General features: G+C 44.5%; 1 protein-coding gene across 9 annotated transcripts in view; it reads left to right on the forward strand.

Annotated features, from left to right (window-relative positions):
- The window catches only part of Rufy3 (RUN and FYVE domain containing 3), a 79,741-nt gene that overhangs the window by 56,079 nt on the left and 1,643 nt on the right, over positions 1–22,019 (forward strand). For 5 of the 9 annotated variants that reach the window (XM_028889563.2, XM_037209139.1, XM_028889640.2 and 2 more), the window contains 10 exons: positions 2,218–2,287; positions 4,406–4,498; positions 6,996–7,079; positions 8,317–8,484; positions 9,201–9,298; positions 13,535–13,654; positions 14,792–14,888; positions 16,443–16,507; positions 18,028–18,055; positions 19,995–20,063. In XM_028889563.2, the coding sequence (XP_028745396.1) occupies positions 2,218–2,287; positions 4,406–4,498; positions 6,996–7,079; positions 8,317–8,484; positions 9,201–9,298; positions 13,535–13,654; positions 14,792–14,888; positions 16,443–16,507; positions 18,028–18,055; positions 19,995–20,063 (892 nt within the window). Of the gene's footprint in view, positions 1–2,217; positions 2,288–4,405; positions 4,499–6,995; positions 7,080–8,316; positions 8,485–9,200; positions 9,299–11,191; positions 12,987–13,514; positions 13,655–14,791; positions 14,889–16,442; positions 16,508–18,027; positions 18,056–19,994; positions 20,064–22,019 lie in introns of those variants that run through there. The other 4 variants (XM_028889791.1, XM_028889863.2, XM_028889931.2 and 1 more) reach the window with 2 other exon arrangements.

A 22,019-nucleotide genomic window follows, 5' to 3' on the forward strand; every position in this document is an offset into this window, starting at 1 on the left:
TCTCCAGAATTACTTTAATATTCTCCTGATAAAATTGGCTTAATAATTGTAGGAGGATAACTAACATTAATGCAGCCATTAATTATTATCTTGTTTGTAGCTTACAGAGCCTTTGTAAGGTCTGTTATAAAAGCCATCCCCCACACACACCCTCTGTCTCTTGAGACCCTGTGTAGTCTTAGCTGGCTTAGAAATTGCTATGTAGACCAGGCTGGCCGCTGGCTTTGAACTCATGGAGATCACCTGCCCCTGGCTTCAAGTGCTGGGATTAAAGGTGTGTGCCACCATGCCTAGCATAAAAGACATTCTTAATTGACTTAAAATGTAGATATGTTTCTGTAGGCACAAAGGCAGAATACCCTTTGCAGGTCTCTGGTCTCATTAATTGAATACTTTTAAAATGGACTGGGGACTGGAGAAATATCTCAGCAGTTATGAGCTCTGACTGTCCTTCCCGAGGATCCAGGTTCGATTCCCAGCACCTCATAAGGACTCACAACCATCTGTAACTCTGATCCCAGAGGCTTTGATGCCCTCTTCTTGCCTCTGCAGGTACAGGCACACATGTAACACACAACATAATACAGCAAAACACCCACACACATTAAATAAAAACAAAAAATAAGAAAGGACTCAGAAGGGAACTCAGGGACACTTTTTCAATAGAAAGCCCCAGGCAGGCAAGCCCCAGGTCTTGACAGCTGCTGAACTGAAGAATGGGGAAAGTTAATCTGTAGCAATAGACAAGTAAGGCTAAGTTACACATTCTGGGAAGGGGGAAAAAGCTGCGGTGGAAGGCAGGTCCTTACCACTCTACTGAAGGGTGCAGTCTTGCCCTTCTCACAGAGTATGTGCGTGTGAGTGCAAAAACAGTATTCTGGCTTGTAGGGCCAACCAAGGAAGAGATGTTTACTCCGGCTGTTTTCTTTAGTCTGGTGGTCTAAAGAGTTGCTCTGGGTAGCCTAGCTGTGAGGATGTGTCTGAGATGGAAGGGTGGTAACTCCTAGCTGTGAGGATGTGTCTGAGATGGAAGGGTGGTAACTCCTAGCTGTGAGGATGTGTCTGAGATGGAAGGGTGGTAACTGGCTGCGTTTCTGTCAGTTATGTTCTTCTGACCTTAGCTCGGGGCCGGGAAGGAGTGGCCAACAACAGCTGTTTCTGTGGGTTTACCTTTGACTTCTGATTTTGGGCTAGTTGAAAGGCAAAGCACGTGCCATTGGTTTATGTTTGACCTGGCAGTTTGTTTCAACTTCTAGATCTGTGTGAACTGCCTGGAAGGCCAGTCACAGGGGTTTATTCTTAATCTAGCTGGGAAGGCTAGCACTTGAAAATAAGTTAGGAGCGGCTTGGGGATTTTCCACAGGAGTGCTTGATACTGGCCTCCTTTATATATTTGTATTTATACATTTATGTTTGGTTTTACCATGATATTCTGGCTGTTACTTGTCGCAGAGGAAGCTGGCATATTGATACTCCTATTTCAAATGTTCCCTAAGGAAATGGTAGTGACAGAGGACCCTTTTAATCCTGCCTAGGATCCTTTATCAGTGTCAGTATAAATTTGAGTAGTCCTGGTTCCAGCTAGGAAATTCAAGAACAATTTAAACATATTTTCTCTGGGGATTAAGAAGTAAGCATGGCTATAATGATCTGTTTATACCAGTCAAGCAAAGATGTGCTTATTTGATACCCAAATATAAACTCGATTCTTCCTTACCCTTTCTATACCGCAGTTTCTCTATCTGTAGTCAGAGACACCTAACGAAGCTACAGAAAGAAGGAAACAGTCTAGTGCAGTGAAACCAGGGGAAGAGTGGTCTGTGTGCACGTAGGCTGTTGTGTCTCGTTTAGGGAGAGTTAGGACGCACCGTGTATCCATCCATCCACTCTTTCATTTCACTCAGCAAATACTGGACACTGCCTCTGTGTCAAGGACACAGCAGTTAGGGGCGGAGCTCCTTGTATGCGGTCTCAGAGCATACAAGTCTGGCAGAAATTGAGTGCCTTAAAGAAGATTTGGGGATATAGATGTGATCAAAATGTGTTGTATGCCTGTATGAGAAATCACAAACTCATTCTGTATAATTAATGGGATCTAGTTAAACTTGTGAAGAGTTGATATGGACTGCTAAGTATGCTGGGGTTAGGGTTAGGGCATGGACAGGCTGTTGTACTGGTTTTTCAGAAGAGACTGTTCTGTTCTTTTTGTCTTGATAGTGCTACCGTAAACAACCTGCAGGCAAAAGTAGACGCACTAGAAAAATCCAACACGAAACTGACAGAGGAGGTAAGTGTTTTGGAAACTATTTGACATATAAATTTAATAATATAAATTAGTGAAACCAATCATGCCTATTACCATGTGAAAGGATGATCATCGGCGCTGGTTACCAGCAGAAAAGTCACGAGCCATGGCCACGACTACCAGAATTACAGAGAGCTTTATTAGAGGAGAAGTGGGGGGACCAGGCCTGGTGAGAGAGAAAGATGGTGGGCTGGGGAAGAGGGGGACAGAGCAGAGAGAGCGTGGGGACTGCATCCAGCTTTTTAAGGTGCATATGTCGTCCCCAATGACGTAAGACGCAAGACCCAGGGCTGCGCAAGTACAGGAGTGAGGGCAGGATCCTAACACCATGGACATGAAAGATTTGACCCTTCAGATAAGAACTGCTGTTGGACATAACTTTTGTTCTGGCTCGGTAGTCACTCATTTTCCCGGTGGGATTAGATAGAATGCTGCGTGATACTCAGATTCAGGAAGCGTTTTGGCCACCGTTGATGTGGTACAACTGGACAAAGACTGCCCCTCCCCCACCTCTTTTAGACAGATTTCTCTGGAACACTGATTGTGTTCCAAGCTGGCGAGCCCCTGACCCCTTCATCCTGTCTGCTCTTGAGCATGTCTAACACAGGCAGAGCTGGTCCGATGCCAGCGATGCCTGCTTCTCGTTATGTTCTTACTGTCATGTGCCCCTGACTAAGCTGGTCACTTGACCTCTGAAAAAGCCCAGTTCCCCCGCTGGCAAATGGGGGTGCTTATACTTCCTCTTTCAACTCTACGATGACTCTGGAGAGTAGGCAAGAATGTAAATGTGGAAGCTCTTAGAAAAGTCCTTAGAATAAGAAGAGGACATTAACCTGATGAATGATATCTGATTAGTAGGCTAAATCTGTAGCTTAGCCTTTGTTTAATAGAAGTAGATGTTTTCATCAAGATCTTAAGTAAATGAGCCAGAATGCAAGCTCATTTGCTGTTTCTAATCGTCCTGTTAGGCACAGTGAGATAAACTTGGTTTAAATAAATTAAGTGCACTAATTAGGAGTATGCTAATTAGCTTTTGTTTAGAACTTAGAAAAAGAGAGATAGGCAGGATAGATAGATAGATAGATAGATAGATAGATAGATAGATAGATAGATAGATAATATATAGTTGCTGTCTTTTTTGAAACACAGTCTTATTTAGCTCACCCTGGCCTTACACTTAAGCCCTCCTGCCTCAGCCGCCTAAGTACTGAATTACCTATAAAAGGTCTTTGGAGAGTTCACAGTGTGACTCCCTTGACGGGAAGTGAGTACTTTCTTAAACCTTTGTTTAGATATTGTTTCACAATCTTCTGTTCATTTGTTTTTGAGACAAAACCTCACTCTGTGAATATTTTAGAAGCATTCTTAATAACTGTGTTTAGAATGTAGCCATGGAGATGCTCTGGAATCGAACAGTCTTACCACTGGGGCATAGTAAAAAGGTAACAGCAAGAGATAATTGAGTGAATAATGTGTTCTCTGTGTAAGCATGAGGACCTGAGTTTGGATACTCAGTACCTGTGTGAAAACTGGGCCTGGCAGCACACATTTGCCGCCCTAGTCCTGGGGGATGGACACCAGCAAGTCCTGGGCCTCACTGGCTAGCCGGTGTAAGCCAAAGCCGGAATGTCAGGTTCAGAGAGAGACTTTGTCTCAAACAGAACGGGAGAGAACACTAAAGGGAGACTCCCAGCATGAACCTCTGCCCTGCACACACACACACTCAGACGTGTGCACCCGTGCACACACATCCAAAATAGAAGTATTCCAGAAGCAATATCAGGTGATTTTGATTTCTATTTTACCTACTTGAAAGATACTTCCCCTATGTTCCTCATTAGAACACTTACTTTGCTGAGACTGGATCTCACTTTGTAGTTGAAGCTAAAGAGAATTTACTAACCCCAGCCTCCAGAATGGTGGGATCACAGCATGCACCACATAACTGACTTGAGAACAATTTTAGTAGGTGATAGATAGCTTCCTTTAGCTATAGATTCCGAAAAACATTCAAGCCGGAAAGTTATGCTTTAGCAGATAATAAATTATTCTATTTAATAAAAGAATAAAAGGGTTTTTGGTTTTGATTTTGGCCAACAGCTTGCCGTTGCCAACAACAGAATTATTACCTTACAAGAAGAAATGGAACGGGTTAAAGAGGAGAGCTCCTATCTACTGGAATCCAGTCGGAAGGTGAGTCCTGAGTGGGTTCTAAGACTTGGTGGAGCGGACACAGCACTGGTGCGAGCCACGGGGAGGCGGCCGGGCCTGGACTCTGACGCCTGTGGATTGCGCTTTTCCCCTGGACTCGCGCCTGCTCCGCCACAGCTCATCATTGCTCACACTTGTTTAGAGACTTGGAAAGTCTAACTGAGGCTCTTGTTTGTGTGTGCTAATAATTTATGCTGTGTCTAGTGGTTAGAGTCTGGATAATGGAGCTGGAGAGGTGGCTCAGCGGTTAAGAAAGTTATTGCTGTTCCAGAGGACCTGGGTTCAGTTCTCAGTTCCCAAATGGCAGCTCACAGCTGTCTGTAACTCCAGTTCTAGGTGATCCAGTTCCCTCTTCTGCTCTCTGGGATCACCAGGCACACAAGTGTGCATAGACATTCATGTAGGCAAAACATTCATGTCGTAAAATAATTTTATTTTATCTGTTGCCACTGGGAAAGGTTAGCATGCAAATGAATTTTCTTTTTTTTTTTTTTTTTTTTGGTTTTTCGAGACAGGGTTTCTCTGTGTAGCTTTGCGCCTTTCCTGGAACTCACTTGGTAGCCCAGGCTGGCCTCGAACTCACAGAGATCCGCCTGGCTCTGCCTCCCGAGTGCTGGGGTTAAAGGCGTGCGCCACCACCGCCCGGCTGCAAATGAATTTTCTATATAACAACACTTTCAAGGACCAAGCTTTTGTTTTGTTTTATGTGGGAGGGCTGTTTGTTTGTTTGTTTGTTTGTCTGAAACAGGTTTCTCTATGTAGCCCTGGCTGTCATGGAACTCACTCTGTAGATCAGCCTGGCCTCTAACTCATTAGAGATCTGCCTCCTGAGTGCTGGGATTAAAGGTGTGCACTACCACTGCCCAGCCAAGGACCAAGTTTTTATATAGTGCAGTGTTTCCGGATATTTGACTACAGTGTATAAAGATACGTTGCTTTGATTGGTTTCATAAAGAGCTAATCGGCCATTAGCTAGGCAGGAGACACAGAGCATGCTGGGAAGAAGGACAGAGTTGTCATCCAGGCACAGAGGAAGCAGGAAAGCAGCATGGGTAGTACAGAGTAAAGGTAATAAAGCCACGAGGCAGAAAGTGAATTAATAAATGGGTTAATTTAAGTTGTAAAAGCTAGTTAGTAACAAGCACAAGCTATTGGCTAAGCTTTTTTAATTAGTAATGTGTCTCTCTGTGGTTATTTGGGAGCTGGCTGGCAGGACAGAAAAATCCACCTACAGTGTAGTTTTGCAAATTTATTTTATATTGTTCAGTTCTGCCTTTTTATTTTTCTTCTTGTTACTCTTTGAGAGAGTCTCACTGTGTGACCCAGATTGACCTCAGACTCTTGCCTCTGCCTCCCAAGCTCTGGGCTTGCAAGTGAGCATACCTGTGTTCAGCCTCCGTAGGGAGCATAATGTGATGCTTTCAGCCCTGATGATGGTACCCTAGTTGTTCTAAATTATGATAGTGTTACTTCAGGGGAATATTCTAACTGATAGATCTGTCAGCTGCGAGTGTAGGGTTGCTTGTTGTTTGTTCTCTGACTTCACCGGCACCTTTCCTTGCTACTGCTCATGTTTCTAGAGGTATAAATGGGATAAGAGCAGTTTCCTATATATTAGTGTTTGACTTTTATGCATGACATCATTAATGCAACTGTAAATGCTCAGAAGAATTTCCCGAATGGCCTCCTTCCTTTTTGTCATGATCTTTGGACAGCTACATGTGAAATCTCTGGGAAACAATGGAGTACCACCCAAACCTCTGAAGCAGCTCATGTTTTGCAGTGAATCAGGGTATCAGGGTTTTGGGTTTTGTTCTTAATTATTTTTGTTTTTTGTTTTGAACCATGGTCCCATGTAACTCAAGCTGGCCTAGAACTTAGTATATAACCAAGGATGGCTTCGAACTCTTAATCCTCCTGCTTCCACCTCCCAAGTGCCAGGGTTAAAGATCTGAGCCATCGTTCCTGTTTTATGAGGTGCTAGGGATTGAATGCCAGGCTTTGTGCAAGCCAAGTAATTGCTCTGCCACCTGCACTGTGTCTCAGCCCATTATTTTATTTGTCTGGGTAGGTGGGGGGTGGTTTGGGTTTTTTGTTGTTGGTTTTTGTTTGGGGTGTGTGTGTGTGTGTGTGTGTGTGTGTGTGTGTGTTTCTTTTTTTCTTTTTTAGACCGTGTCTTAGTCTGTAATCCAGGCTGGCCTCAGACTCTCCACAGTCTTCTTGCCAGGCCTCCAAGTGCTCAAACTACAGGCACTGGCAACTAACTACACAGCCATGATGGTATTTTCCAAGACTGATGTGGGGGATCTCCACCACCAGTTTTGGGAACTCTCTTTTGGGTTGTAAATGAAGAGACAGCAAACTTCCAATTCAACATGACCTTTTAAAATACACTCAGCTTGAATTTCTTCATTGTATCTGCTGATTTGGTGCAGAGTCTTTAAGTCCTTAAACGTGTGCTCATATATACCTTCCCAAGGCTCCTAAGCAAGACCGATCTGCCGAAGGACAAGCGCTGAGCGAGGCGAGAAAGCATTTGAAGGAGGAGACGCAGTTGCGACTGGTAAACCTCCTAAGTTCTGGTAGCCGGGACACTCGAGAAGGCCGGGCTCTGGGGAGCTTCCAGTGACGAAGCAAGGTCCCGACGCCCAGTAATGCGCCCCTGCTTTTACAAATCCTATAAAATTATTTCTTACCCTTGCCCACTCTGCGGTATCTCTAAGAATGTGGAAAGTTGAAAATGAGGGGTGGTTTTAATTAGTACTAATTAGTTACTTCAAGGTAAGAGTACATGGCAGAGGGGCTGGAGAGATGGCTCAGAGGTTAAGAGCACTGGCTGCTCTCCCAGAGGACCTGAGTTCAATTCCCAGCAACCACATGGTGGATCACAACCATCTATAGTGGGATCTGATGCCCTTTTCTGGTGAAAAGTTGTGCATGCAGGCAGAGCACTCATACACATAAAATAAATCCTAAAAAGAAAAGAGTACATGGCAGAAATTGAGGTTTTCTAAAAATACAACCTTCTTAATGCACTTTAAATAACTAACATTTACTCTCTGTATGATTGTAAATTAGATATTAAAATGGTTTCCATAAGAAGTATCCTAGAAATAATGTCAGCATGTGGTAGCATGATTCATTTTTATCATAACTATTTAAAGAAGGAACACCTGATACAAAATTTGAAAGTTGTTCCATGCTTGTACCACATTAATAAGAGACATGAAACTAAGACGGTCCAAGGTGTGCCCTGGACACAGCCTGAATGCAGAAGAACTCCAGTCTGTATCTTTGTTCTGCTAAATATTGCTGCTGTGATTATGGTAGAAACTGGAGTTTCATATGAAGTGATAAGATTTCACTCAGCATAATTGACCATTCCCAGTAACTGAACTGTTATTCCAGGGATCTTAGCTATATCAAGAACATCCCAGCAAATGTTCCTCTCAATCCTAATAGTTGTTATTATTATTATTTTGTTGTTGTTTTCTGAGACAGGGTTTCTCTGTGTAGCCCTAGTTTTCCTGCAACTCACTTTGTAGACCAGGCTGGCCTCCAACCCAGATATCCACCTGCCTCTGCCTCCCGAGTGCTAGATTAAACATGTGTGCCACCCCTGCCCAGCTCTTAATAGTTACTATTAATGTCACTTATCAATTATTATTATTAATGTCTCTTAAAATAAATACCTTCTACGAAAATACTCAGCATTGAGGGTGTTCATCTGCTTTTTCTTGTGAAATGCTATGGTATTGACTTAAGGAAAGAGTGTAAGCAGTTTATTTGCTTTGGGGCAGGACGTTGAAAAGGAACTGGAACTCCAGATCAGCATGAGACAGGAGATGGAACTGGCTATGAAGATGCTGGAGAAGGATGTCTGTGAGAAGCAGGATGCCCTGGTGTCTCTGCGGCAGCAACTGGACGATCTCCGAGCTCTCAAGCATGAGCTTGCCTTTAAGCTGCAGGTAGGAAAAAGACAAGGAGTAGACGCCCTGGCTCTCAGAACTCCTGGTGCTGTATTTAAAGTTAGTGTGTGTTTAAATCTACGTTCCACATGAGAGGACATGTGATATTTGTCTTTTTATTCCTTCCCATTATCCTCTTTCCTCTGGTCCCCACTTCCCCCGTAGACTCCTCCTCTCTCCACCTAGTTCTCTTTCTACCTTTATGTTGTATTTCTCCTTCATATAATATTGAAATATATTTATAATTTATTTAATATAAATATTTGTGAGAGTGTGTGTAACACAAATTAGACTTAGTGTATTTTGGGGGGGGGATGGAAGTGTGGGACCTGGGATGACTGGGAAGTGAGTGTAATCAGGGTGCATTATGTGAAATTCTCAAATCACTAAAAATATTATGTTGGGAAAAAAGCTACAAAGATTAAAAAAAAATAATGTAAATATGTGTGTATCCTACAATGTCTACTTTGCAGTGTAGCATATCAGCTGAATTGTAAACTGCATTAGATCTTGAATGGACAGAAAAATCGGTGAGCCTTCTGATACTGTGATAAGCTTCATATAATGGTACTTATTTTAGCAAAAAATGCTTCTTGGTTTTCTTTTTCTACTTAGAAATGAACTGACACACAAATGTAGATCAGTTCCCTTTATTTCCTGTTTGCAGTTTTTAAAACAGACATGTCCCATAGATCTGTACAATTCTTTTCTCCCAGAGCTCAGACCTAGGAGTGAAACAGAAAAGTGAGTTGAACAGCCGCTTAGAAGAGAAGACCAATCAGATGGCTGCCACCATCAAACAGCTGGAGCACAGGTAACCGCGCTGTTTCCGTGATGCCCCTTTCCATGTCGGGAGTGCTGAGAACAGGCTCCGCACACGGCAAGTGCACAAGTGGATGCAACCTAAGTCAGACACGTTGCTCAAATTTTATCTGTGTGTGTTCCACGATGTTCCTGAAACATTGTTAAGAGTGGTCTATAGAATAGACAGGCTAACGTGGAATGAATCTCACATCCCCGCACCCCTAGACCCAGAACTACAGGTGCCTAGCAACAGCTGAGAGAGGGAGAGATAGTCATGATGAGTCTCCTAACTGGGTATCCAGTACCAAGTGGCCAGTTCTAAAACCGTGCTCATACAAGCAACACAAAATGGACTCAGCCAGTTGTGTGTGTGTGTGTGTGTGTGTGTGTGTGTGTGTGTGTGTGCGCGCGCACTAAGAAAAAGAGGTCATGGGTTTGAGAGGGAGGAAGGTAACAAATTATGTAATTATATTTTAATTAAATGTTTTAAGTTTAAAAAAAAAAAATGGTCTGTATATAGTGAGTTCCAGGCTAGACTGGGTTAAAGCATGAGACCCTGTCTAAAGAAATACTGTTTGGGGGTTGGGGATTTAGCTCAATGGTAGAGCACATGCCTAGCAAGGCCTTGGGTTCGGTCCTCAGCTCCAGGGGGCAAAAAAGAAAGAAAGAAATACTGTTTGTAATTGTATAGTTTTGTTTGTCACTAAAGTCTTTAACTTTTTCCATACTAAGTGAGGTAGGGATTCTGAAAGGCAGATGTCCTCCAAGTATTGATCATGGCTTGCTCTCTCATCTTGAACTCCTCTCTCTGTTCTCTCTCACCTCCCCTCTGTCTTTCTCCTGAAGAGCTGGGTGCTTTCACTAACTCCAGTACGTCTCCCTGACCTCCATCTGTCACCCGTCGGGAGTTTTTATCTTCTACTTGATCCTGTCCATGAGCGTTTGTAATTCTCCCCCAAACCTGTCTTCTTCCTGTGACATCCTCTTTCTCCTTCTGTCTGAAATCATCCAGCGGTGGAGAAGTGTTTGAGACTTCACAGCTGAATGCATTGTAGCACCCAAGACATCTGCCATTTCTCCCTCTAACCTGCTCATTGCCCTTCGTCTACTCCGCAAACTAAACCACGCTGGCCCTGCCTTCTTTTCCATCCCTCATCATTCTGACGGTCCCACCAGTTAGGAACGCTCCCTTCCCACTCCCTTCTTCAAATCCATGGCTTACATGAAGGCTCGAGGGCCACCACCCCGCATTGGCTTCCTCCCATAGCTCTTTCCAGCTAGAAATGGCGCTTCCTCTCCACCGCTCCCCATTCTGCCTAGCCTCTCTCACTGTGCGCCTCACCGTAGTCTCTTCAGGGTCTTGTCTTCCGAGAGTGTGAACTCCTTGCAGTTAGTTAACTAATTGTTCCAGTCCTGTCAGTTCTTGAATGTACATGGCATATGTTGATGAATGAATGAGTGAGTGAGTGAGTGAGTGAATGAATGAATGAGATGGGTGACTTCCTTCAAATGATTCTTCACCAGGAGGGAGTGTCCTGAACAGCAGAGCATATTAGTGTTAATAATGAAGCTAGTTGCAAACTTAGAAATAGGTTGAAACCTTTGGCATGATTGATACTGCTGTGACTGCTAGATAAGAATGAATCCATTTATAGACCAGGTTATCCGAGTGCTTGTCCATAAGCACTGATATGTTTATGATTTAATAGACCGATGCTCGTGTTCATTCATAAGTGGTACTTTTGTAATGTTTGAACTATTCCTCAGTGATTTTGACTTGGCATTTAAGGCCAACAGAACTAAAGTAATGACTCATCTGACTTTTTTTCTTACTGTCTTTGTTTCCTGTTTATCCATTTTCTCATTACCCTTCCAACTCATTTTTTGTTTTTATTTCATTAAGTGAAAAAGATCTGGTGAAACAGGCAAAGACCTTAAATAGTGCAGCAAATAAACTGATCCCAAAGCATCACTAGACACTTGGGAGCTGGTCGCCTCACAGTCTGATGTTACAAAATAACTACAAGAGGAAGAAGTCAGAAATCCCTACATTTAAGCTCTGATTCTATATAAAAAGTCACCAAAACTGACCTTGAATTTGTTGGACTTAAAAAAAAAATAGTTGGCTATATAGGTTGGGTTTGTTGTTGTTGCTGCTGCTGCTGTTTTCTTCCCCAGAGTTAGAAATTTTGGTATGGGTTCCTCATTAAATACCAAATAAACTTTGAGAAATTTTTCTGAGTTGAACAGTAAATCAAAAGACCATTTTCAGGAAGCCTGGGGAACGGAAGCCTTGTACGTGTGTCCTCGATAGTGATCGGACTCTGAAGGTGGCCTGTGTCCACAGCAGGGAGCCTGTTCTCTGCGGTGTGACTCCTACAGGTGTCACCTGGTGACCCTGGACCTGAAGTAGCTCTGTCTTAGCCCATGACCCCTCTCTTCTCTTGCCTTGTGTAGGTTTAATCCCCAGCCCAAGAAAAGTACTTAGTATTTCATTACAGTTCTATTCTCAGTAACCAAGATTGCTTGCAATTTATTTTTCCCTTAGTGATTTTGGACAAAGAAGAAAAACAGCATCCTTGCATTTCTTTAAGTACTTAGAAACCAAGTAGTAATTAGGTAGCTCTTAACATCACAGTGCAGAAGCTGGGAAACCCCTCAACATGCGTCATCTTCTACCTCTGCCCTTCTCTGTCACTCTACTTACGACTTAGGTAGCTCAGAGAGAACAATTTAACACAAATACGATGTTCAGATCTCCCCTGCTTGTCCTACTGGGATAGAGAGGCCACGGTGTAGTCTCAACTTCGGGCCTGCTGTCCGTCCTTGCCTGGAACACTTGCCCAGACTTCTATCACTTTTTCTGTGATGGGAGTTTGCTAAAGGTTCTGGAAAACTAATCTAGCTACTAAAAAAAAATTTCAAATGAGAAATCAATAATGCGCTGGCATTGGTTAGTATCAAATAAAGATCCTCAAGCAATACTAGCAGGACTGCTTTTTCTAAGTGACTACAAATCTAACCCTTTCTAGGCTCTACATTGTAAATAATCCTATAAATACTTTGATTTAAAAACAAAAACTATTTTTGATTTGGGGATGCAGGCTTTTATAGACAGGAGCCTTTACTCCATCCGGCGGGTTTGGCGCAATGCCCGGGTTCTGTTCGTGTTTCCCGCCCTTCCTCCTGGCGTGCTGCGTAGCATTGCCCCCGCTAAGAGAGAGGCGAAGATAATTCCTTTGCTTCAAATGTTTTACCTTCTTGGCAAACCAGAATTAAGAGTACAACAGAGTTTGCGTGTTTTTACAGGTCCTCAAAGGGCCGGCGTTAGAGCCAACTTAGTGGAGCGTCCTTGAACTCATTTTAATTCTTATAATTTTGCACCTGTATAAATAAAGCTCCTACTGCGTTCTGCTGTTCATCAGCCTTTTACGGTGATGAGTTGCCTTTCACATGAGCATCAGAAAAGAATAATCAAATCAATAAAAGTTAGACTACACATAGCATGCCTCTAAATTCTATTATAGAAAGCCTCAAATATTTCACCTTATCAAACATGATTCTTTATAGGTGCAAAGTTATAAGACATTTAGAAGAAAGCATCCGTAAGAATCTTCAGAGAATATGGTCAGGAGTCTGACAAACCCCAATGTGGAGTTCTTGTCGCTTGGTCACACACCACCTGATAGGAAAGGAAAGACACAGCCAGGCGTTCAGAGACGCTTGTCCTTGTGGAGTCGGGAGCCTGGCTAAGGGTTGCTAGAGATTGCCCTCTGGCCTCCTGTGGTCCAGGGAAGGATCAGAAAATCGTGCTAAGCCCACGTGAGAAGCAGCTCAGCCTGCTTGTTCAACTGTATGTGGAAGACAGAAGGATAGCATACCAGCTGTTAGGAAAGAGAGACCATGGCATCAGCATAAACTATTGTGTACTTGAGGGTGGCTCTGGATTTGGATTTCCAAAAAGTGATGTCTTGTTGTTGATCATCTGATGGCTGTAAACTGTAGTACTAGAATAAAAACATAGAACACCAGCTCTCCCTCTGCCTGGTTCACCTTCATCTTGCTTTTCTTTAGAATTTGTTTCTTCATCTTTTTCCCCATCATAATTTCTTCCTGTGTCCTGCTTTTTTTTTTCTCCCTGTGTCCCCTTCTTCCTTGGGTTGTTTTATTTTGTGTTTGTGAAGTTGGTCTTCCTCCCCACCATGGCTTTTGTTTTTTATCACAAGTTCATATGGCTCACATCCAGATTGCGCCAGGCTGAGCGAGGCCGCCAGTCTGCCGAGTTGGACAATCGGCTCTTCAAACAGGACTTCGGAGACAAGATCAACAGTCTGCAGCTGGAAGTGGAGGCACTCACCAGACAGCGGTGAACAGGGGCAGCGTCACCAGCAGGGTGGTGGTGGGTACTGCAGAGGCTAAACGAGGAGTCAGGTCCCGGGCCGTCTCGGCTTGGTCTTTCCAGCGTCCTTTATGAACAGTTGGAACTCAGAAAGCTTCACATGGGTGAACAGTTCCAACATCTACTCAACATCCTTGTAATCAAATAGTTTGGAACTGGCTGCTGGCCATGGTGGTACAGGCCTGAACTCTCAGGCGAGACAAGAGCCCAAAGCCAGCTTGGGCTGCACGCAGTGACACTCTGGTCTTCAAAAACTAAAATAAAAAGAGAATTAGAGACCAAGTTCCCAAATCTATAGTAACTGATATCTAATCCGATTTTAGTGATAACACTTAACGTCTCCTGAATTCCTGCAGTATGTTGTATACGTTTTACAACCCTTCACACACTGGTGTTCCTCGTGTCTTCTAGCAATCCTTTTAATAGGTGATGTTATTGCCCCTACTTTCAGATAGAGTGACAGCTTAGTGGGGTTCAGTTTGTCCCAGTTCACACTGTTAAGCTAGGTCAGTGGCTACAGTGTCCCTTAAAGGGACAAAGAAGAAACCTCTTTCTCTGACTAAACCCCAAGTCCTCTCTCATGTCACCTCTTAAGTTGGTCGTACTTTGGTGCTAAAGCCACTGACTGCAGATGAGGAAGTGCGGTGGCTGAAAAACACGAAGCTACCAAGGACGCTGCGTGCTTTGGGGACGGGGTGTGTGGGGACTGGTTATATAAGTATAGGGACCAGCCAAAGAGTATGAAATAGAAAGACACTGCCTAGCCTTTCGGTGTGTCTTACTGAAAACGTAAAAAGGCTCTCCTTCAGCTGTAGTGTAAGTACATTGCCATCCAGGTCACTGCAACTCAAGAATTAATGTAGAATAATTGACCTGCTGGACCTGGGTGCTCCTCACTTACATTCTGAATTCCCAGAGAAAGAGCGCACCTGTGTTACGTGTTATAGAATTGCTAGTTTACTGTATTCTGATATTTCAGAGCTTGGTAACTTTACCAGGCATTAAAACTTAACTGCAGAACTTTAAGGGAAAGGTCTGGCATTCTTTAGAATATATGAATACAGAAATCAGAATGTTCATCCTTCTCTTCTCTCGCCTGACCAGGACTCAGCTGGAGTTAGAACTGAGACAAGAAAAGGAGAGGAGGTCACAGAGCAGGGGCACCCCAGGAAAGGGAGCCCAGAAGCTGGAGCCCCCCACGGTAACGTGTGTTCTCTATCCCCCTGCTGTGTTCCTACATCTCGGGCTAGCTTTATGGGTGCAGCGGGTCTTTCCCAGCCCACATGCTTAGTTCCTGTGGTCTATAGTGTGCGGACAGCAAGGCAAGCTTCTGAGAATGGAGGAAAATGTGACCCTGAGCTGATCTCTAAGATGGCCTTGGGCCTGCTCCGCTGGAAAAGAGAATGACTCTTCCTTTGGACTGTTCAGTAAAACTGTTCCGGTGTCAGAGTAAATGTGCCTCTTGGAGTCCTAACTAATGCTCTGTACTTTGCATAATGGTCCCTCCTAGGCCCAAGTTCCCCTTCAGCAGAAGCCCCTCAGCTGTGGGTTGGCTTCTTGAGGCCTCTATGTCATGTGAATTCCAGTGTGAATGTACGCAAGAAGCTTCTTTCAGAAGGAGAAGAAGCTCGAATTACAGAAGGGAACATTGTGTAGAATGGTTAAAGAACGAAATAGAACTTTCTGTACAACAGTCTTGAAAGTCGCCAGCACCTGCAGGGGTGAGGAGCCACAATTCTACAAGAGCATCTCTGGGACCAGGAACAGGGCCAGCCTCTGAAAATGATGCAACATAAAAAGCATGAGACATGTCTGTTCTATTCAGAGGAGCAAGCGCTTTTGTCTATGTTAACACATAGAGCATAGGGCATGGTTTATCATTTCTAGAGAGCGAGCTGCTAATCTGCTGCAGAGTCCACGGGAATGGTGAATAGAAACTGGTTACGTAATACACATTGCTGTTTGAAATGTGCAGAGAACCACCATGCAGTGTGCTCTTTACTACTTTGAGTAAAGTACGTGTAAATCTAAAGGACTGAGGGGGTCTGCCTATCTTACTTTTCTTTCCTAAGAAGGCTGTAAGTTTCTGTCTTGAATTGCCCTGAACTGGGCTTCTTGGAGGGTGAATGTTGCATTGACCTCTCTTGCCTGATACCTGAGTGGTCAAAAGAACTTAGTCTGCTTTTGGAAGCAGGTGGACTGCAGTTCAGAGCAGGCAGTGGTGTATATATGTATCACAGAAGCTGACCTAAAAACTACCCAGGCCACCTTAGCAGCCTGGGTCCATTGCCCTTCAGAGCAGAAAACTCACCTGCATCCAGGTTGGAGTCATTGGCAGTGCGGCAGCTGCGTGAGTGTCCAGAGGGTCACACATCCAGTTGGATAGGCTGTGCTGGGTTTGGCCAGTTTCAGGAAATAAAATACTCCAAAAATAACTCATTCTAAACTGTATCAGAATGTTTTAATAACTACTTACTTGGAACAGAGTATGAGGAAACTTGTTTGAAAGTTAAGTCCTTTTTCTAAGTATGTAAGTATTACATATGGAAGGAGAGAGAAAAGAGAGAGACACAGACAAGGAGAGAGATGGGGAGGGAGAAGGGAGAGAGAGAGAGAGAGAGAGAGAGAGAGAGAGAGAGAGAGAGAGAGAGAGAGAGAGAAGCTCCTCTCTTTGCACCCAAGCTGAGACACTACAGAGGAAACTGTGGTGCCCTCACCATTGAGCATCCTGAATAATGCTGTTTTCTTTTGGCAGGATGGGAAGCACAGAGTTCAAGAGGAAAATGTTACACTAAAAAGGCCGCTGGAAGAAAACCAGAGGTGTTTGTAATGCACATTAAGCTATGAAGTCATTCTGGGGTGGTGGGAAGGCGGGCTCCTGTTAGAAGGACACTGACCTCAAGACAGGCCAGACACAGACTGGTAAAGTAGACAGACAGTTAAAAGGGAAGCTAGTAAATAAGAAACCAGATAACACAATAGCCACATCAAAAGAGGATTAACTTCTTTAAACTTGTTTGAAAGTTAAGTCCTTTCTCTAAGTAAGTATGCAAGTATTACATATGGAAGGAGAGACACAGAGAGGAGAGAGACACAGACAAAGAGATGGGGAGGGAGAAGGGAGGGAGAGAGAGCACCAGCCTGTGCTCTGACTCTTCCCAACTTAAATTATCATTTCAAAAGATTATTTCTCAACTGAGTATAATTCTCCACACCCGAAGTCCCAGGCCATGGATGGGTAAAGCAGGATGTGAATTCAGTGTCAACATGGTTTACACTGGGACACCCTGTCCAAAAAGAAAAAACAGTGTATATATATTTCTCCCGTGAGTGACTCAAGGTCTCCAGAGAAGGAAGCACTAGTGATCTCAGGTTTGTGAGTGAATGCTAGTGTGAATTGTTTCCACCCGCCTGTGAGGTTTGAGATAGACGTTCTCATCCCCTCACATCAGTGTTTTGGTTTTGTTTGTTTGTTGAGACAGGGTTTTCCTATGTGGGCTGTTTGGGAACTCACTCTGTAGACCAGGCTGGCCTCGAACTCACAGAGATCCACCTGCCTCTGCCTCCCGAGTGCTGGGATTAAAGGCATGCACCACCACTGCCAGCTCCTGTTATTTTTAATTCCTTTATCTCTGTGACATTGTGGCAGCGTCTAGAACCTATCTAGAACTGCAACGGCAGAACACAGAAAGTTAACCGGGGACATTTGAAGGCTTGGGCACCGTAGGTGTTTGTCTGTCCTCTGCCTCTCAACTGAAGTTCACAGGAATCGTAGCTGTGTTATATTTTACTGATTAGGAGTGGCCTCTTTGCTAGGCTTCTGAAGGAAGAGTTCAACCTGTGTGATATGGATTTGTATATACAGTCTCATGACAGTCTGATTCATTTATTTCCTTGATTAGTTTCCTAAAACTTCCAATTTAAGAGTATTTGAGGCATGTAGATGAGTACATGGCACATGATAATGGGTAGATTCCCATAATGTCACATACAATAAAACTTTAAAAAAATGTATGATTAATGAGCCACTGGAATTTTACATGATATAAGACAAATGCTATTTTTTTCTTGGTAGTAAAAAGGAAAGATAAACTATAACTCCGTATATATTTGTAAACCAGAACTGTGGTGTGTATCAGGGATCAGGTAGTCTAGTAAAAGATTTAACCCAATTGCCCAGAATCTCGGAGGTCAAGATTTATAATTACACTGTCCCCAGCAATGTAAAGGGAGGGCAACATTGCTTGTTTAATGAGTATTGTCCTGAGCATTTCTTGAGATGATATAATGGAGAAAACAGTAAGTTGATATTTGTTACCCTTTTTATTTCTCCACTATAGACTGCTGACTCAGCCTGCAGACGAATTGGTAAGTAAGGCTCCTGTTGTAAAATGTCGCGCACACAGTTACAAAGTCAGTGTGTCACGGCTAGCCAGTAAAGACAGTCCTCAGTGTTAACATCTTCTTAATGACCTTTTAATTTTATTTATTTATGATTAGTTTTTCAAGACAGGGTTCCTCTGTGTCCCTGACTGTCCTAGAGCTCGCTCTGTAGACTAGGCAGGCCTTGAACTCACAGAGCTCCGCCTGCCTCTGCCTCTCCAGTGCTGGGATCAAAGCGTGTGCCACCACTGCCCGGCTGTCTTCTTAATAATCTAAAATGCACCCCCACGTGTTGAAAAACAGATGTTTGGCATGTTGGAAAACAAAAGTGAAAATTGTAGCCAAATTTGTAAATGGGAATCGTAATGTGACTGGGGGTCAGTGGTGTGGTTCAGAGCATTTGGTACACTGGCCGAGCCAACAGCGATCCTCACTTTCTAGCTGGTGTCACCTCTGATGAACCTGCACCTGAGAGCGCTCACTGCTCCTCTCTTTCTCCTGACATAAAATAGATAGGAAAAAGATTTTTTGGTCACTTAAAAAAAAAGTTTTTGTTGTCATTTTATTTTACATGTATTGATAATCTGCCTGTGTGCCGCATGCATGCCTGGTGCCCATGGAGGTTAGAAGAGGAGTTATGGACAGTTGTGAGCTGCCATATGGGTGCTGGGAATCGAACCCAGGTCCTCTGGAAGAGCAGCCAGTACATTAACTGCTGAGCATTCTCTCCAGCCCCCTTTTGATCACTTCTGAACATTTTTTTCTTTTATCGACTCTCACGTTGCATCCCGACTGCACTTTCCCCTCCCCTTTCCCTCCCAGCTGCCCCCCCTGTTTCCTTTCAGAGAAGGGCAGGCCTCCAAGGGATATCAGCCAAACATGGAATATCAAGTGGCAATAAGACTAGGTACCTCCTCTCACGTTAAGGCTGGACAAGGCAACCCAGGAGGGAAGGGACCCCCAAAACAGGCAAGAGTCAGAGACAGCTGCCCCCCGACCTGCTTCTACTGTTAGGAGTCCCACAAGAAGACCAAGCCACCCAACTGTAACATATATGCAGAGGGCCTAGGTCAGACCCGCGCGTACATGCTCCCTGATGATTGGTTCAGTCTCTGTGAGCCCCTATGAGCCCTGGCTAATTGATTTTTGTGGGCTTTCTGGTGGTCTTCTTGGCCCCTCTGGCTCCTCCAATCCTTCATCCCCCTCTTCGGCAGGACCCCCCAAGCTCCGCCTAATGTTTGTGTGTGGGTCTCTGCATCTGCTCCCATCAGTTGCTGGGTGAAGCCTCTCCAGTGGCTGTAATGCCAGGCTTCTATCTAAAAGTACAGCAGAGTATCATTAGGAATCGTTTCATTGACTCTGTTTGGTTCTCTGCTCGGTCTCTGGGTCCCGGCATTCCAGGCAGTGTCAGGGTGGGCTCCCTCTCGTGGCATGAGTCTCAGGCTGGACCAGTCATTGGTTGGCCATGCCCACAGTTCCTGTGCCACCTCTACCTCAGCACACCTTGCAGGCAGGACAAACTGTAGGTCGAAGGTTTTGTGGCTGGGTTGGAGTCCCAACCCCTCCACTGGCAATCTTGCCTGGTTACAGGAGATGGTGGTTTAGGCAGTTATAAAACACCTTGAAAATACAATATGGCCACCCCATGAGAAAGACATGTACGTCTATGCCTGAGGCACATCATCACCTTACAAGAGTTAAGATGAAGCCAGTGTTAACATGCTCAGTGGAGGAATGGAACAGGGATAAGGCCATGAATGCTTGAGTTCTCTTGATATAAGTAAAATTCAAAGTTAAGGTGATAGGATATGACGTTTGTTTCTTCACCTCCAGTGTGTAGTCTGGTTTTAGTAGCTAAAAACACAAAAGCGTTCATGTTCCTTATGCTCAGGGAGATGACCAGCTTACTGTGTGTGTGTCTTAGGGTCAACTCAAGCTCTCTGAAAAACCACAGGTGTGTCAGCTCTGCCAGGAAGACGAGAGCCTGACAAAGGTGAGTAGTCTTCACAGAGGTGGTCTGCTCCTCAGCTCCTTGTCCAGAGTCAGCAGAACTTTGATGTGTGGACACAGCATGCTTCTCATGGTGCCAGGAATGAACTAGAAAGCCAAGGCGAGGAACTTATTCTTTAAAAGAAATACAAATCAGTACATACATACTTTGAAACAAATGAGGAGGTGCTAATCTACAAAGGACAGTGTTTGTTGTTGTAACTGGGTGAGAGGGAGGGACATTCCTCATATGCCGTGGTGCCCATGTGAAGGTCAGAGGACAGCTTTGAAGGGTCTCTTCTCTTCTCCAGCCATGGGTTCTAGTCCTCAGTCTTTCATATTAAGCCCCGTTACCTGCAGAGGCTTCTCACTGGGCCCTTGTCTGGGTTTTGAGCCCCAGCCTCCTGCGTGATCCACATGGCCTGGGGCTGGCTGTGTAGTGGGGATGTCACCAAACGTCCTCCTCCTGCCTGTGCCCACGTGCTGAAGTTGCAGCGCACACCATATGCCTACCCGGGTCTGTGTGTTCCCCTTTGTTTTCTGTTGATGGAATCCAGCCCTGGTGTACACTAGGTACCTGCTCTACACTGAGCCACATCCAGCTCTCTACTACACAGCACATTGTCCCAGGTCCGTGTGCTGAAGATGGCTAACACTCAAGTCCTAGTCCCTGGCTCATGTTCCTTCCAGGTTGCCGTGTGCTCAGAGGAGCGGAGGATTGTCCCCACTGGGCCCCTTTCCATTTGCCTTCATAGAGTGGGTGAAAGCCTAGATTAGAAAGAAAGTCCTCACGGCTAGGCCTGGGACTGGCTAATGATAGAATCATTCAGCATCAATATGGTGCCCAGAGAAGCTCAAGAGGTATTATGTTCAAAGGGATCTTACAAATAAGTGCTTTAAGAAGTATAAGAAATGTGCCCAAATTCTGGATTACATCATGCTGAATCTTAACAAAATTACAGTGTGATCTAGCCTTAGATTAACAGAACCATTGCTATATGGTTGGAAATTCATAAATACTCCAAAACAGAAGACACTGCTAACTTAATTCTGTCTTTCCCCTTCTAAGCCCTGTTAACAAACTTCCAATAAAAATGACAAACCTATGCCAACAATGCAGCACTTATGAGACCGAGGCAGGAGGGTTCCAAGTTCAAGCCTTCTGCACTACACAGTAAAACCTTGTCTTAAAAAACAGCCAGGTGCCAGGCAGTGGTGGAGCACGCCTTTAATCCCAGCACTCGGGAGGCAGAGCCAGGAGGATCTTTCTGAGTATAAGACCAGCCTGGTCTACAGAGCGAGTTCCAGGACAGGCACTAAAACTACACAGAGAAACCTTGTCTCAAAAAACCATCCCAGCACTCCTGGAGGCAGAGGCAGGCAGGTCTCTGTTAGTTCAAGACCAGCAAAGGCTACATGGTGAGACCCTGCCTCAAAAACAGCAGCCCTGCCCATCTCATTCCGTGCACTCTGCAGGTGATGAAGTCTTTCACAGAAGTGACTCTCCGAAGCCTGTATGAGGAGCTGGCTGTGTGACCAACCCTGCTGTGGTCGCATTGCTTGGCTACCAAAGGTTCAGAATGTTTGTAGAGACAGCTTCCCTAGAAACGAGGTGCAGGTCGCAGGACAGGAGCTGTGCCCGTGGGCATCAGCGAGAGGCATTAAGCTGGCAGTGCTCTGGGAACTTGAAGTGTCAGCTTCTCCAAACCACTGCTAGTTCACTGCCGCATTTCGAGTTTCAGTGTGCTTAGGTATTTGCTACAATTTAGAATTAGCCTACCCAAAAGTGACTCTAAGGATCAAAAGTACAAAGTGTTCTCCAGAGACTGGGTACTCCCTTGTCTTTTCTCCTGGTTCTGTGACACCATGCTGCTTCATTTAGATCTAATAGCTGACCTCATGCTCCTTATGAACAAGTCTGGTGTGGAGGACCAGCCCCCACCATTATTTACCCCAGGAA

This window comes from Peromyscus leucopus, chromosome 10 (genome assembly GCF_004664715.2).
Source record: "Peromyscus leucopus breed LL Stock chromosome 10, UCI_PerLeu_2.1, whole genome shotgun sequence".
Taxonomy (NCBI): Eukaryota; Metazoa; Chordata; class Mammalia; order Rodentia; family Cricetidae; genus Peromyscus; species Peromyscus leucopus.